This window comes from Pyrus communis, chromosome 6 (assembly GCF_963583255.1).
Source record: "Pyrus communis chromosome 6, drPyrComm1.1, whole genome shotgun sequence".
Lineage (NCBI taxonomy): Eukaryota > Viridiplantae > Streptophyta > Magnoliopsida > Rosales > Rosaceae > Pyrus > Pyrus communis.
The window spans coordinates 17222542-17239124 of record NC_084808.1 but is presented as its reverse complement, the minus strand read 5'-3'; the positions used below and the strand labels follow the sequence as shown (position 1 = coordinate 17239124).

The 16583-nt window shown below is 36.6% G+C and overlaps 2 protein-coding genes and 1 long non-coding RNA gene across 4 annotated transcripts; 2 read left to right on the top strand and 1 right to left on the bottom strand.

Annotated features, from left to right (window-relative positions):
- The first annotated feature begins 354 nt into the window (after positions 1-354).
- On the top strand, positions 355-7835 carry LOC137737214 (DExH-box ATP-dependent RNA helicase DExH16, mitochondrial-like). The gene is made up of 16 exons (XM_068476636.1): positions 355-685; positions 1715-1847; positions 2378-2499; positions 2624-2814; positions 3144-3284; positions 3866-3988; positions 4716-4793; positions 5000-5168; positions 5667-5779; positions 5888-5968; positions 6408-6473; positions 6583-6647; positions 6758-6803; positions 6887-7003; positions 7272-7363; positions 7445-7835. Exons 1-16 carry the CDS (start codon positions 622-624, stop codon positions 7557-7559), a joined length of 1716 nt encoding a protein of 571 aa, XP_068332737.1. The 5' UTR covers positions 355-621; the 3' UTR covers positions 7560-7835.
- A 125-nt stretch (positions 7836-7960) lies between these two features.
- Positions 7961-12875, bottom strand: LOC137737215 (pentatricopeptide repeat-containing protein At3g22670, mitochondrial). Of its 2 annotated transcripts, none has more exons than XM_068476637.1 (4): positions 12664-12875; positions 11670-11814; positions 10903-11045; positions 7961-9979 (listed from the first exon to the last, which is right to left on the bottom strand). In XM_068476637.1, the coding sequence occupies exon 4, from the start codon at positions 9812-9814 to the stop codon at positions 8105-8107; it is 1710 nt and encodes a 569-aa protein (XP_068332738.1). In that variant the 5' UTR covers positions 9815-9979; positions 10903-11045; positions 11670-11814; positions 12664-12875; the 3' UTR covers positions 7961-8104. The 2 variants fall into 2 exon arrangements, with proteins under 2 accessions (XP_068332738.1, XP_068332739.1); XM_068476638.1 differs by lacking the exon at positions 12664-12875 and adding an exon at positions 11896-12654.
- Positions 12876-13234: 359 nt separating this feature from the next.
- LOC137736487 (uncharacterized) lies at positions 13235-16573 on the top strand. The gene is made up of 4 exons (XR_011068754.1): positions 13235-13297; positions 14145-14322; positions 15654-15789; positions 16160-16573. It is a non-coding gene; the product is annotated as an uncharacterized lncRNA (long non-coding RNA).
- Positions 16574-16583: the final 10 nt, after the last annotated feature.

Genomic DNA, 16583 nt, shown 5'->3' with positions numbered 1-16583 from the left:
ATAACCTTCTTAATTATACCCAAATAGATCATTTAATTCGTTATCAAAATCGAACCGTGCCTAAGCCTAGATGTCCAAAAGGATGCTTGAATTTCAACCCTTAATCATTGGGGGAAAGAGATCTCTTCCTCCAAAGTCTAGGGATCAAGTGATCCAGATTTTAAACATTTTGATCCAATAGTTAAAAACAGAGAAGTTAGTAAAAACTTTTAATAGGTATAATAATTATTAACTATTAGGTCAAATTTTAAAGGTTGGATCACTTGATCAATAAGTTTTGAAGAAAGAGATCTTTTCCGAATTCCAATCATCATCAATGACAATGAGGGTTCGTAGCGTTTGTAATTTAATAGTCAATTCTAATACAAATTTCTAACTTTAGGACCAAAACGGATGGTTCTGTGAGTACAACCAAGTCCGGCAGCGAACCCGAAGATACGAGCTTTGGCACCTTGAGTGTTCGAGAGACAAGAACCAAATCATGACCTTTTCTATTGTTGCTTTTCTTCTAATTTTTGTTTGACAATTCTCACAAACGCAACAACAGCAGCAAAAACAGAAGCGTTTTTGGCATCAGTTTCTTTTGTTTTGGCAAGAATCTCAATTCTCAACCCAGAAACAATGGCGGCATCGTTGATACTCTCCCGAAGAATTTCATCTGTGGGCGTTTCTCGCACTCTCCAGGGTATGTTCTTCCAAACCCACCTTTGTTTTGCAGGAATATGTTGTTATTTTTTGTTTCAGTTTGTTGGTTTTGCACATATAAGGTGTTTGGCGGCTGAGAAAATGGTGGGGAAAAGGCAAGCTATAAGTTGTTGTTTTCTCTTGTTTTCCATGGTTTTGAAATGTTCTTCTTTTAGGATAAATGAAAGTTAAGAAATTTGATTGTAGTGGGATTAAATTGACCACAAGTATTGAACTTTGCATTCAGCATTCAATCTGAATTGAGATATGTTAGCCTAGAAGAAGGTTCTAATTTTAAACGTTATGGTTCATTCGAGTAATTTGAGAAATTTCTAACCCCTGCGTTCATGAGGCTAATGAAACCATTTGACTTGGTGATCTGATCATGTTAATTGTACCAATAATATACTTTCATAGTTTGCAATAGGAGGAATACATCATTTACCATTTGTAGTTTGTTTCACATGTCAATACTTCCAAATGTTTTGAATTTACTGCGAAAATTGGAACATTTATATGTATCCCCATTCTCCAATTCTCGTGTGGGTTACGTACTGGAAACTTAAGCGGTTTTGCTTTACCAACTTTGTTAAGCAACGAGGGAAAGTGAAATGTTAAAATCAAGTTCAATCGTATGGCTTATACTAATAGGTTCAGATATTGCTTTTAAGTCTGATTTTATCTTTTTACCATTGATAGAGGTGTGTGCAATCCTTGTTTGGATTGAGAGAAATGAGGTCAGAACCTCACTTTCTCATTTTCCATACTTCTATTTCTCTCCAAAAGAGTGGGGAGAGTTGAAGAGAAAGAGAGATAGCTGTTAAAATGTTCGTGATCCAAATTTTTCAATGTCGGTAGCTGTTATAGCCAACATGATTTTACAATAGTATCTGTACAGAATATTATGACTTCTTGGTATTTGCTTATTTTAGCTAAAGTTCTGGATGGACTTATTTTTGAGTCGATCATCTGACGGTCACAGCAACTAATTTGATGTTTCATGTTGTTTCTTATTGTTCCAATTCCACAGGTCTAGCAGGTAATGTGCGGCCCTCTTGTCTGCACTTGGAATTGAAGGTCGCGGCTTTGATTAATGTTGTTGATAAAACAAAACAGTATAGCAGCTCCAGTGGTACAACGCAGTTTGATTTTACTGACCTGACGTAAGAAATTTGTTCCCACAACTATTGAAGATTGAAACTAGTTTTTCCTTGGATATGCAATTGTAAATTATGTAAGACTTTTAAGAATCAAAGTATAACTACCAATTTCCAATTCTCTTGTGTAGTGTTCTATTCTTCTAGATGAGTTGCTCTTTTTTCTATTTCTTTTGTGTTTTCACCTTAGAAATATTTTTCTTTTAGATTTTGTTGGTTAATTTGGCTACTTTAAAATGTCATTGTTTAATAATGTAGTTTGTAGTATGCGGGATGAAAATTTTGGGACTTTATATAATGTGAGTTCGCAACTTTTAGTGGATCTCTGTAATTTTGGGTCCGTCATTTTGTACATTATGCGGATATATGGAGGCAATGCTTGAGTTTACATACAGCTGTAGCTCAAAGCTTAGAATTTAGGATCCAACGATGAATCAATTTCCCCTTTGTATTCTATTTTTATTGTTAAATTTACTTTCATGCATATCTAACATCCTTTAGTTTTATCCTTGTAATTGAATATGGTCATATTCCAGTTCTCCTCATACTTGGTATCCAAAAGCTCGAAGTAAGCAGCGCAAGGTTATCCTGCACATGGGTCCCACAAATAGTGGTAAGACGTACAATGCTCTGAAGCGACTGGAATCAAGTCCATCTGGTATGTTGTGAGTGTTAAACTTGCAGTGTATTGATTATATAGTTTACCTAGTTATCAATTGAAAACTGCTATAATAATGCAAACACACCCGTGAACATAGTTCGGTCTTTTTCCTTCCCTACAGGAATATACTGTGGTCCTCTGAGATTGTTGGCTTGGGAGGTTGCAAAACGGTTGAACAAGGCAAAAGTTCCTTGTGATCTTATTACAGGACAAGAGAGAGACGAGGTTGATGGTGCAAAACACAAGGCTGTGACAGTTGAAATGGCTGATGTAACTTCCAGCTACCATTGTGCTGTTGTTGATGAGATTCAGGCAAGTTGGTTTTATTTATGTGGACTCTAGGGATTTGCTTCCTACCATATATCAGAATGATTTTAAAGATCAGTTTGTGTTGTTCAATTTGAGATTGTCATGTTTGGTGGAAAACTGAAAATGCATAATTATTGAGGTATAAGGACTAGTGAAAAATACTATTGGCCTGAACATAGCAAAATACTACCATCTAATAGAGGTCTGTGTTGATATAGCTGATTTTTCTTATGGTTGCAAGTCAACATGCATTCTGCCACATAGCGAAATACTATGGTCCTGAACATTGCTTTATGTATTTTAATAAGTTAATGTTCCTTCTTTTGGACCAGATGTTGAGTTGTAAGACAAGGGGCTTTTCCTTCACACGAGCTCTATTAGGAATATCTGCCGATGAACTTCACCTTTGTGGAGATCCAGCTTCTGTTCCTCTTATTCAGGAAATATTAAAAGTGACCGGTGATCATGTTGAGGTAATAGGATATTTTGCAGCTAGATTGGTTCAAGGTTTTTCTTGTTTAGTAATTTAGTTATTCTTGGACTAGAGTGCTAAGGATGCTAAATAATTCTCTGTTACTGATTTTTTTTCTTTGTGCATGGAGTTTATACATTTGAACTATTAATTAAGTTTTATGCATTTAGTATTTACTGATCCCAAATGGTATCCATATGTAAGTTCATTTCACTTTGATTCAGTAATATATCAGTAATACATCTACTGTATTTACTGATCCCAAATATTATTTATTCTGGATTCTGGTTTCCGCTTTTAAAATTCGGTTGTATGCATAAGAGTAAGGGAACAAAAGAATCTGAATGTTATTCCGAGAAATTTGAGAATGTCTACATATTTTCCTTAGATTGTTCAACAAAGTATAGGGTGAACATAACTAATTTATCTGAAATTTTCATGTTTTGACTTTAGAATGATATTGTATTGGTTAAGTGCTTTTATGAGTCTTATGCGTTCAGTATTGCTATGCCGATCTGCTTTTTGTGTCTCACGTTATTCTCTTTGTTCCTCATAGTATTCTTGTTTTTGGCTTTGCTTTAGGTTCACTTCTATGAGAGACTTTCGCCTCTTGTTCCAATGAAGGTTCCTCTCGGCTCTTTTTCTAATATAAGGACAGGCGACTGCATTGTAACCTTTTCACGCCATAAAATATACAAATTAAAGGTAGTGATTGGCAGTTTCTTGTATTTGTTTTGGTATTCCATGAAATATATAGGTGCATGTGTGTGCGGTTTATGTTTATCAAGATATCTTTTCAACATTTTTCCCAGAGGTTCATTTTCTTACGGTATGAATATGGTATGAGCTTTTAAACTTTCTAGGTATGCTTCATGCATAGCTATATTTAGGTAGATAAGAAGAGTTTCTAGAACTTAGATCAGATATAACATAAGATCTTTGCTGGAGGGGGGAAAAAGTTGTAACATCCAAGTTTCTAACAGGCTGGGTTAACCTAAAGGATAGATTTTGTAAGACTGATTGACTGGATATATTTGTACGAGACGCATGGCTTATGTTTGTTGGTTGGATGAGAAAAATTGGTCTCAGAATAAGCTTTTCTGAATCTTGATAGTGAGAAGATTCACTACTTTGTGGTACATGGGAGATGGGGCTGGGAAGAGAGACACTTGAAAGAATTGGGACTTAAAGGACAATCTTGAGTTCAAAATGGTCATTGGTTGATGAAGCACCATTCTATTCTCCAGAGTGTCAACCCGAGAGTCTGAACAGATCACACGTCCCTGATATATTAACATTCAATTTTATTTCTCGTCTTGCAGAAAGGAAATCATTTTGATGTTTTAGTTCTGATGCTGTTTCAACTTCTGTTGACCACATTATTTTGTACTAACTTCTCAAAGTGAATTTGTATCGTTTATCGTATTGCTAGAAAGAAATTGAAACTGTGGGAAAGCATCTTTGTTCGGTTGTTTATGGTTCGCTTCCACCGGAGACTCGAACGAGACAGGTATAGTTCTTTCCTGTGTATATACAGCTCATCTTGCCATGCTGTAATTGGTTTTCCTTTAGTCAGAAGTTTTTTACTGTCATGTGTGAAAAAGTAAATGCAGATTTCTACTGAGTTGTGGATTTGCGGTCGTGATTATTGATTTATAGTTTCAACCTTTTGTGATCACCACATTTTCTGAGTTAATACACCCTTTAGGACTGCAGGCAACGATGTTTAATGATGCAAGCAGCGAGTTTGATGTTCTCGTGGCTAGTGATGCCATCGGGATGGGTCTTAATCTGAACATTTCACGGATCATATTCTCAACAATGATGAAATTTGATGGTTTTGAGATGCGGGAGCTCACTGTACCAGAGGTCAAACAAATTGCAGGTAATCTTTTCTTTGGCTAAGTTATGCTGCATATACGTTAGACTTCTAAGTATATAGCTGATATTCGAATTTTACCCTGATGCTAGTGCAAGGAGCCTATTTGCAAGTAGATCGTCATTAAAAGAGATAATGGAGCTTGAGTGCTATTTTGCTCTATCCTTATCTTTTTAAGTCAACTCATGAGATCTGGGCATCATTCATTTCCCCTGCATTTAAGAATCCCTGATTTGCTCGAACACCTTACTGTCTCTCTCTTAGCTATCGCCAGAAATATTTCATAAATGGGAGGATAACTTGGCCTAATAATAAGAACTAAAATCATAGCTTTCCATTTCATTGAGGTGTATCTGTAGTTCATAAAGTTGCTGTTGTGTGTTATGCCGTAAACTATGTAATGTGCACTAACCTATAGTTATTTGGCGCAAATGGTAACTTGTTATTCTCTTACCTCGAAATGGTGGATTCTGTATATAAGGACAGACATGGTTTTTATTGCAGGAAGAGCCGGCAGGTATGGATCAAAATTTCCTGTTGGTGAAGTGACTTGTTTAAATGCAGATGATTTGTCCTTGCTTCATTCATCGCTAGAATCCCCATCTCCGACTCTTGAGGTGATTATACTATAATGAAAATGTTCATTGCATCCACTTCTAGATGTCAGTTTGTGGTTAAGTATGGTGTTACTTGTCTTCTAATCGGGTGCTGTTGTTATACTGCAGAGTGCTGGATTATTTCCTACCTTTGATCTTATGTATATGTATTCACGTTTACACCCAGAATGCGGCCTCTACCAAATTCTGGTTGGTTTCATTTGATCATTTCTATATTGCCATATGTTCTATCTTTAAATGCTTGCATACAACCCACGGGGGCTCAGTGGCCATGGGTGAGGCACAAGGGAAATTATAGAGCTATTATGTGATTAAATTTCAGTTGTGCTTCACACCGATAGCAATTTGGTTATGGCTGCTCGTTGAACCCAAAGATATAGATGATTTCAGAATAGTGCGGTCTATCTAAGTGGATCTGAACTTTTTAGGTGATACATTTCGAGTTGAATCCAAAACTGCTCATTTTGTGTTTGCTATGAGTCTATGACAACTTCAACCAAAACTTAAATTATCATCTAATGAAGAATTAATTTGATTGTTTGACGGTCTATTTAACTGAATTTTAATCCTCTTGTTTTATATATATATATATATTTACATATCATTTTCTTCTCCTACGTGTTGACAGGAACATTTTTTAGAGCATGCCAAATTATCAGACAATTATTTTATTGCTGACTGTGAAGAAGTATTGGTATGCCTGTCAACCTCAATGCTATATTTCTTCTTGAAAATCACGTACGACAACTGAGTTTGGTAATTTTTTTTTCTCCCTCTGTTGCTTCCACCTTCACTTTGATCAGAAAGTTGCTGCTGTTATTGATGCATTGCCTCTTGGGTTGCATGATAAGTACCTTTTCTGCATAAGGTAAAAACTTCTGCCCGAGTTTGCCTTTGTAAAATTTAGTTCGCCATGCATGGTTGGTAGATTTCTGTACCTTTCTCGAATTCAGATTTATTCATCATTGTGATTTGCAGCCCAGTTGACATGGATGACGAAATTTCATCCCAGGGTCTTACGCAGGTAACATTGTAATACTGTTCATGAGTGTTGTGAATTGTTTGTTCTTTATCGGAAATCATGATAACCATTCTGTCCTTTTATAGTTTGCACAAAATTATGCACAAAAGGGCATTGTTCGGCTCCGGGAAATATTCACACCAGGATCACTTAAGGTACCAAAAACGGAAGCTGCACTCAAGGAGCTTGAATCCATTCACAAGGTAATATAGTTTGTTTGGATTGCCAATTTTGTGGGACAAATGGGGTTTTAACTTCCAAATTTCACCAGTGGAATGTTCACCCCCAGTCGATGGAAATTACTAAATTGTAGCCTGTAAGATTCAGATGTGGTAATCATTTTAATTCTCACTTTACCTGAAGGTATCCTCGTATGTACTATTTGTTCAATAGTAAGACTAGGAACCAAAAGATATAAGTTTTCTGTGAGGTGAGCTTCTGATAAGTTTTCTGTTGGTGCCAAAATTGAAGGTTTTGGATTTATACGTTTGGTTGAGTTTCCGATTGGAGGAATCATTTCCTGACCGCGAGCTTGCATCTACACAGAAGTCCATCTGCAGCATGTGAGTTCACTTGTAACTGGTATTGGTTTTTCTGTCTTCAATTGCTTGGAATCTCTAATCTGTTCTACTTCGAAATTGTAGGTTGATCGAAGACTTTCTGGAGAGGTTAGGATGGCAGAAGCCGAGAAGCAAGAGATTAGCCTCACGTACTCCCTCAACTTTACTATTGTCCCGGAAAGCCAGACCGTACTTGTGAGATTTATTGTCTTTAGGTGTGTCCATTCCTTCTCCTCGGTGGTCAGTTGAACCATTCATGCGTCTTCTCACACAAATCACTAAGCTCCAATCTTTGAAGAAAAGTTCACTACTTTTTAATTTTTAACAGCCTGAAAAGCAGTTTAATTTTGTAATTATGTAGCAAAGGAAATCAAATCATTGGATTATTCAAATCATTAGATTATTCTTGTTATGTAGGCAAACATGGATGACAGTAATGGCAATTAAATTGATGGATACAAGTTCACAGCGGATCTCTCCAATTTTATATTCTTTTTTTTCTTTCAATTTTATGGGGAAATTACAAGGAAATTCTCACCAAACAAGGTTTTAAGATTAATTGAGTAGAAAATCACAAGACAAACTTTGCACAACAAAATGCTCTAAATTGCTTACTCCGAATAAATACATCTCTGTTACCCCTAAGCTCTAAACAAAGTCTGAATACATTGTCTTTTAAGTGGCTCAGATCAACCTGTTAAGTTCGCTTAAACTCTTAAGGGCACGTCCGGGCCATTAAATTGCTTACATCACACAAATACATGGCCCTTGTGCATTACTCTCTTCAACATTAGACATTGCGGAATCGTTGCCTATTATCTCTTGCCCTCTTGCCTGCAACATCAACGTCTCAATATGTTTCTTCTCTTTCTGCATACTCTTCCCCTCCAATTCCTTTATCAACATACTGTATGTGCTGTCCTTCGGAGCAAAACCCTTCAATACCATCTCCTCAAAGAAGGAGCAAGCGGTTGCAAGTTTACCGTTCATACACAGCCCGCGTACCAAGAGTGCATAAGTTCCACCTTCAATGCCAATGTCGTTCTTAAACATGTGATCTAACAAAAAGCAAAGCACCCTCATCCTTTTCTTTCTGCAGAATAACTTCAACAGCGGAGCATAGGTCTTGAGATCCGGCTTGCACGAATCCTCCTCCATTTTCTTGAGCCATTTGAGAGCAACCTCTTCCTGTGAATGCGTAGACGCTATATTAATCAAGGTATTATATGCCAAAACGTCCAGCTTTATACCTTGCTTTTCCATGTCCTCAACTATTTCCTGAACATCCTTGAGCCTACCGGCTTTACCAAGGAGGAAAATCAACGAGCTATAAAATGAAGTATCTGGAATACAACCACTCATTTTCATCTTCTCGTAAATCTCCAAAGCTTTAGTTATCTCCCTTGCCTTCCCTAAAGCATGCATTATGATGGTATAAGTCACGGCATTTGGCTCACAACCCTTGTCCTTCATCTCGCCAAGAACTTCGGCAACTTTGCGAAAATCCTTGTCGTTACAGTAAGCTTCAATCAAAGAGGTATACGAGAAAACATCGGGTTTAAAGTTGTGCTTCTCCATCTCCTCCATTGTCTTCCTAGCAATGTCCAAGTTCCTGTATTTGCACCACCCATGTATCAAAACATTGAAAGTACTAACATTCAAAGGTATAGATTCCTTAAACTCCAAGAAAACTTCGTGGGCAAGCTCAACGCTTCGCTCCTTCACCAATGCACCCATCAGAACGTTCAAAGACAACACATCTTTGCTCACTCCAAATCGCTCGATTCCTCGAAATGCATCGATTGCCTCCTTGTACCTACCAGCCCTAGCAAGCCTCCTCATCACCTTACTCATCGTATCCAAACTAACATACCTTTCTCCAATTTGGTCCATTTCTACGACCAAATCCCACATAATGTCAAACTTCTCGGCCTTCCCCAAGATGTCAACCATAAAATTGTACACCTCTGGCGCATGCCTATAACTTGTTTGCGTTTTTGCCCAAGTGAAAAACCCGAAAGCCGGAACCCATTCATTGCTAAACCTCCTCAAAACCCGTTCCACCAAACCGTTTGACAAATCCAAAACAATCCCACTTAGAACTTGAGCTACATTTTCTGGTGACGGGTGCTGGTTTTTCAAAACTTTACTAATTATGTCTATGTCGGTATCCGCAATCTCGACAATCGGGAGCTTGACGGCTTTTCTGGGGTCTTTGAGCATCGGGGCTTCAACCCACTTGGCAAGTGAAGGGATGACAAAATCTTCGTCTGAACTTGCAGCTTCTGGGTGCTTGGTGTCCAAGAATTTAACCCAATTCGGAAGGTCAGGTGACTCGGGTACTTGGGTCGGCTCGGTTGTGGTGCATAAGTGATTGGATAAGAAGTAATGCAGGAGTTTGAAGTGGGTTTTGGAAATGGAGTAGAGATTGGGGTTTTGGAAGCTTCGAAGCATTTTGAAGGAGGCGCCAGTGCTTGGTAGGTGAGATTCGAATATGTAGACGGATGGCTTAAAGCGGAAACTGAAGCGTCCCGAAGGAATTTTAATTTTAACAAGAGAATTGCTTCATATGCCACTTTGTGGCACCATTGATCTTGAGAATTGACATCCGGATTTCATCTGGAGAATGAGAAACAACTCAAAATTAATTTTAAATATTTTTAATTTTCTCCAATATCTTAACACAACTATTTCACAAACAATATTGCTTGTAACAAAGTCGAATAGTATGAGATCATATCATTTTCTTCTTATTCTTCCTTGTTTTGTAACGAACAATATATCAAAAAGTCACACAATCTTTTTAGCAAAAAAAATAAAATAAAATTCACATAATTGTTGCTTACCTCCATACAATTCACATGTCTCAGTTCTCTGACTCATAATGTTATAGCATACATACTATTCTTCTTCTTTGTCATAAAATGCCAAAAACACTCGCATTTATCAATCAACACTTACATGAACAACAACATGCCAACAAAAAATTGACTTGAAAAACCCCGTTTTCATATGTTTTATGATGTGCTCAAAATAAATGGTTAGATTGGCCTAAGTGTTATGAGATTGATAATGTTTGAGGCGGTGCCACTCTTCTTGTATATACCAAATAAACAACAAAAATCAACAAAAACCCAGAAAAGCAGCTCACAAATGTAATTATATGAATGCAAGAGGACTCGCCATCTTACTTGATAAATCAGACTCGTGTCTATGATCCTGATGAACTCTTAACGACACAAAAAAAATCACTCTTTTTTCTTTATATATAACTTAGGCCAGCAAAAACTAAAACACAACCCCTAAATCCAACTGAATCAGATGTAAAACAAATTCGAATATAATTTTCTAAATTCAGAATAAAAAGAATCTACTTGTTTGGAGCAGATGAAATTGCAATCCCCAGGCGAAATTTCTAACCGTTAAATTGGATTAGACAAAATCATGAAATTTTTTCAAAAGTCGAATTATATTAAATCACAAATTTGAAGCCGATTTTGACATGCAATAGGTTAATAAGGTAGGAATCGTTTCAGACTAACCTTAATGGCGTGTGTCGGAGGAATCGTCCAATTACCGTCGGAAAGCTTGAATCCGAACAAAGCTCCTAGGCTATGGGGAGATGTTGTTGATGTGAAATCCCAACATGCAAAGGTTGAAGGAGAGGAACTTCAACTTGAAAGATCTGCAGCAGAGTGGCTGCTTGGTGAGGAGAAGTCACACAAGATTTTTAATTGGAAAACAAGACAACGGCCAGGCAGGAAGAAATCAGGAGGAAAGAGATGAGTGCGGGGCATTTTTGTCCATGTAAAAACGTAATAATGCAAACTTAGCAGGGGTAAAACAGGAAGAACACTCTGCTTATGAACAGTGTTTCAGAGTGTTTTGGGTTTTAGTGTAGATTAAACTAGCAAAAACACCCGCGCTCCACTGAGGGGAATGCCACAAGTATCATCTTATATAATCTAATTGTTTTTGTTATTCCTAGTTCACAGCAACAAAAGGGTAATTTCACATTCTCCATAATTATACTTAATGCCAATATTCATAGCTAATATACTAAGTTACCACTAATTGACAGTTCACAGCATCAATATCCCAATATGAACTGAATTAAAAGACGGTTCACAAAACTCAATACCTCCAAGATTTGTGATTCCCCAAATCTCTCAAATGCATATATTCATATCCAAGCAAACCCAAAATTGGAAACTAAATTTGTACCGAAAAACATTCAAAAGTAAACTACATTCACAATGTCAACCGAAATCAGTAAAGAAGAGCAATATTAGCAAACATCGAGTACTACCTCAGAAGGAATCCCATTTTAGATAGTGTTCTGCTCGTTTATGAACCCTATAATGGCTACACAGATGCCATCCACAGTCTCTAGAGTGAAAAAATCGAATCTTTTACTTATTGGTGCAGACGAAAACCCTCTCCTAGCTTCATGCCTGAAATTCAACATAACAATTAACAATAATTCCTACAAAAACAGAATTATAAAAAATAAGAACTCAAAATGATTAAATTACAGAAATTAACAATCACGTCGGAAAACTTGAACCCTCCCGCAGTCAGTCCTTGGTTGATACCCAGGTTCTGGTTCACAACTACATTTATTAATATTCACATAATCATGAGCCACGATTAGATTATTAGGTTCACAACTAAATTTAAAAACATTCACATAATCACGAGACATCATTCCAACTCATTTCATAAACCCAAAAGAAAATCTAAAATGAAACTATGATTTCCACCACAAAGAAGTTGGAATTCTCTACTGTCACCTGTTTTCCCTGCCCAGAAATTGGAAGAATCCAATCTTGGGCCCATATTCTCACACTAAATAGCAAAAAAAATTCTAAAGTTTTAAGAAATTGGGAGCCAAAATTCCGTAATTAACCAAAACAAAGAAATATATCTAAAACCCAGATTTGAAATCATAGAAATAAACATATATGCCACTCGCCATTTCAGTGGCGTCTGGTTCTGTAAGGTTATTTATTTGACTGCTGCAGGGTATACGAAACCAAGCGTAAAATAAATGGAGCATGTTCAGAAAATAACCCAGATGAAAACCCAAAAAATCAGAAGAAAGAAACCCAAAAAAAAAAAAAAAAATACACGTTCCTACATTTCTTGTTGAGGTTTTATCAGAAATTTGTAAATCAAAATTAAATTCCAATCCAAACTCAAATTACAAAAACATCAGAGCATACATATTTAATAACCCAAAAAGTTAATGAAACCAAACCTATTTCAATTCCAATATAATCCAGAACACCAAATTCGCTTACCTTCAGCCAAGCGGGTTTTGGAAAACATAGCGGAGACCGGTGGTGCAGGAAGATTCACACGTTTGTTGTGGCGCCCTTAGTCGGATTTGGGTGAAGAGGTTGCAGTGGTGGCGGTGGACTGGGTGAACTGGTGGAGGAGCAAGCGGTGGTTTTGTCGTTCAGAGTGCTTGAAAGCGTTGAAAAGAGTTGAGAGAGGAGGAAAGCACGCGTAAGAAGGCAACAACAGTGCACAATTATATAAAAGCGAGCGTTCAAAAGAGTTAAAAAAAAATAATAATAATAATAAAAATAATTTAAAATTTTTAAATTTTAACAATAACGATAAAATAAAAAATAAAATAAATAATAGCATAAAAACAAACGGTACTTGAAAATTTTCGTTAATATCTTCTTTAAAAAAATTGAAAGTCGTTTCCATTAAGTGTCTGCCCATACATATATTAGGGTCGGGGCGGGGCGGCCCAGATGCTGATTAAGCATACGGACGGGTCAGAGATGGAGCCGAAAGTGGAACTCTCTCTCTCCTCAGTCCCCTCTGCGGTACTTTCGTATTGCTAATTAGACCGAATTCGTAAAACTGACTGAAAACAGTTGACATCACCACAAAAATCCGTTTCTGCTTTGCTGTTTAGAGGTCAGTCCCCCGCTGCGCGCTCTCTGTCTCTCTCCCTCTCTCTCACCCCTCCTCTGAGAAAATTCACTTACTTCTTCATTCGGTCTTCGAATTTGACCAAAAAGAAAACTGATTTTTTTTGTTCTTTCTTTAATTAAGAAAATTGGGTGATTCACTTCTCCATTTTTGGAAAATTTTGAAGAATCAGGTGTTTGTGGAGAATGTGTGAGTTAAATTTTTGAACTTTTTTAAAATACCATATAATCGCAAACTAATTAGGCAAATGGGTCGCTGAAATTCACTGCCAAAATGCTCCGCAGAATTGTTAATTCTAACAAAATTGATAGAACCAAGTGGAAATTTGTAAGACCCATTTGGAGGAAGGAAATGGGTGCTATGTAGAAATTGAAAGGATAGAAAATTGATTGTTCATGATTTTGGTAGTCCAGATTAGATTAGCTTTAGAGACTGCCAGTTTATTGCCTGCCTTTTATCCATAATTCATGTCCTAATTTATCTGTTTAGGTTTTAGTTCTTGCCCTTGGGAATTGGGAATAGGAAATTTTTTGGGACAGTTGTTGTTACCCCGTGGGCAGCCATGATTTTGAATTTAGCAGCAGGTATTGTTATGCATCTAGTTTCATCGGGACGCCATTGTTTTTTACTCTTTGTATTTGAAGATTAGCGAAAAAACCCGATGATATTGATAGTTCTCTCTGCAAACCTTCCGTGTAGCTTATTTATCGAAATGATGCTTCATGGTGGTGGGTGCTGTGTGCTGCAGAAATTAACTGATGGTTATTTTATTTCAGCTTGCTCTTTAGTTTTGTAATCCATGAGAATGCTGAGTGAGTGATGTTGTATGCAGGTTTACAGTCCAGATACTATGAAGAGGGCGGCTCCCTGGGATGAGCAGGTGGATGTTATTTCATCAGATGACTCTTCTTCCCCGGACACAGAGATGGAATCTGTTAATGAGTGCGATAGGAAGCAGTCAGACGGTAACATCACATTTGATCAACCTGTCAGAGAAATAACACCGGAAGGTATGTGCAGTCAAGCTATTGGAGCCTTGTTTTGCTGAAACTGGTGAACCGATCTACGCTGAAATCGTATGCACTATCATTTAAGATTTATTGCTACATTTTTTCTAACCATAAAGAAGTATGAAGTCCAGTCGAAATTGCTAGCACTTTAAACATGCTCTCAAAATATCTTAAATTCAAGTTTCGAGGAAGTCAAGATCATATATAGATGCTTATTATCAACCTTGTATAGCTGGAACATTATGCACCCGTATCATGTGAATCCAGTGATGGAAATCGGTGACGATGATCAAAGTTGTAGCTTTGTGGATGATTCTAGTGAAGCGTTAATTCTGGTAATTTCTAGGGTTTTTGTGCGTGAACTTTTGGGGATTTGGTTTGGGTTTCTGGGTAAGCAACTGTCACCTCTATCGAACTTAAATTTAGTTCGTCTTTTTTTCTCAAATTTGTTTCATGGAATGAATGTTTGATCCTTTGCTAAATAGTTGTTGAGAAAAGTTGGAATTTTTAATAGTTTTGATTCCTTTTGAATTTTATATATTTCATTTTCAAGCCTTTAATATTGTTAGGACTGTTTCATTATTAAAACTGTGAGTTGATGATTACATGAGCCCGTTATCTTGAAGAATTTAAATAATGTAATGATGTCTCATGATTATGTGAAATTTATAAATTTAGTTGTGAACCACAACTTGGATATAGGGTTCAAGTTTTTCGATGTGTTTCTCAACAATTCCAGCGACAGTCGGCCTCTAGATTGGTCTCAAACGATTCCTCCTCGCCTCTGCATGCGATTAATTATGAATCTATGGTCATGGTGCTATTTCTTGATTGCTGGACTTTAGGGTTTTTTTTTTCTTTTCTTTTTCTCAATTCAACCACAGAGAGAAGTATAAAATGTCTACTCCTAGCACAATCACTAAACACTGTTTCAGTGACGTATATCCTTTTTTTTATTTTACATATGTATTGTTAAGGGCTATTAGATGATATTGTGCGCCTAATGGAAACTATATTGTTATAATGTTGAATTGAATAGTTCTGAAATCAGTTTTTGTGCAAATAATGTATATATGGTAATTGATGTTTGCATGTATTTCATTGTGGTATTAATCCTAAAATGTATTTTGTAGGAAACCAAGGAGAGGAATATAATGTGTAAATATGTCTGGTTATTCAATACGAAGTTTTTTACTTGATTACCAGAACTAGACTTACTTCTTCTCAAAAAAAACCCGAACTAGACTTACAATTACAATTAACCAAATGTTGATTGGCTGGTCTGTCCACGTTCAGTTAGAATTAACTCCATAACTCTACTGAACTTGCAGGAAATGGAATTCAAATGCAACATGCGAGGGCAGATGGAGAAACTCTACCGTGAGATGTCGAATCTACGAAAAGTAATTAAGAGTTGTGTTATGCAAATGGTAATGCAGCATTCCATGAAGCAGGAAGTTCATTCAGGTTCGAAGCTTCGAATTCTCATTCATGTTTTATGATTCTCCATCAGATGTTTTTGTGTCAATTCTAGAGTCTAGACTCTTAACATGATTGCACCTCAATACAGTAGGCTTGGGTATTAAATATAATTGAAAGAAGACGTTGTATGTGAAGAGTTCTTTGTCATTATAATTTCTTTTGTATAATATAAAGTTATAAATCCATAGCCATAAAACTTTGAAATAAGTGGAAAATGCATTTAAGGGTGGTAGTAGACTATTTAGTACATTTGATACATATTATATCGGTTGTTTATGTTGTTGAATCCAAGATAAATGCAGAAGTGGAACCATAGTATGGTTGCATCTTTCTAACTTATGTCATTTTTCTGTAGCTTTCTTCCTTCCCTACGAATTTAGGACTTTACATCTGTGAAGCACGTCTTCTTGGCGGCCGATGGCTACTCTTTAGAGGTATTTGTGGTGGATGGATGGTATGTTGAGGTAGTTTTCTTTTACGATATAACGTGTTTATCGTCATTCACTGTGTCCTTTCTATTGTTAGAGTTTTGTATCTTGAAATTTTGCGTGTTATTATATTATTAAACGGAAAGTTGGATGGCATATCTTAAAATATATGATGCTACAATATGCCTATTTTTGTTGGCTATGGACTTTGCTATACTGCAAACTGTTTATGTGCTTTCTTTTTGTAAGCATGGATGAACGCTTTTTAGTCAGTGTTTATTTCTGATCTGTAATATGGATTGTTGCTGTGATTACAAGTTAGTTTATTTATACTCATTTTTAACAATTATG

Coding starts and splice junctions, on each gene's coding strand:
- LOC137737215 (XM_068476637.1), bottom strand. CDS start 9,814: ATGCTTCGAAGCTTCCAAAACCCCAATCTCTACTCCATTTCCAAAACC.
- LOC137737214 (XM_068476636.1), top strand. CDS start 622: ATGGCGGCATCGTTGATACTCTCCCGAAGAATTTCATCTGTGGGCGTT. Junction 1,848..2,377: donor TTTGATTTTACTGACCTGAC/GTAAGAAATTTG, acceptor GTCATATTCCAG/TTCTCCTCATACTTGGTATC. Junction 3,285..3,865: donor TGACCGGTGATCATGTTGAG/GTAATAGGATAT, acceptor GCTTTGCTTTAG/GTTCACTTCTATGAGAGACT.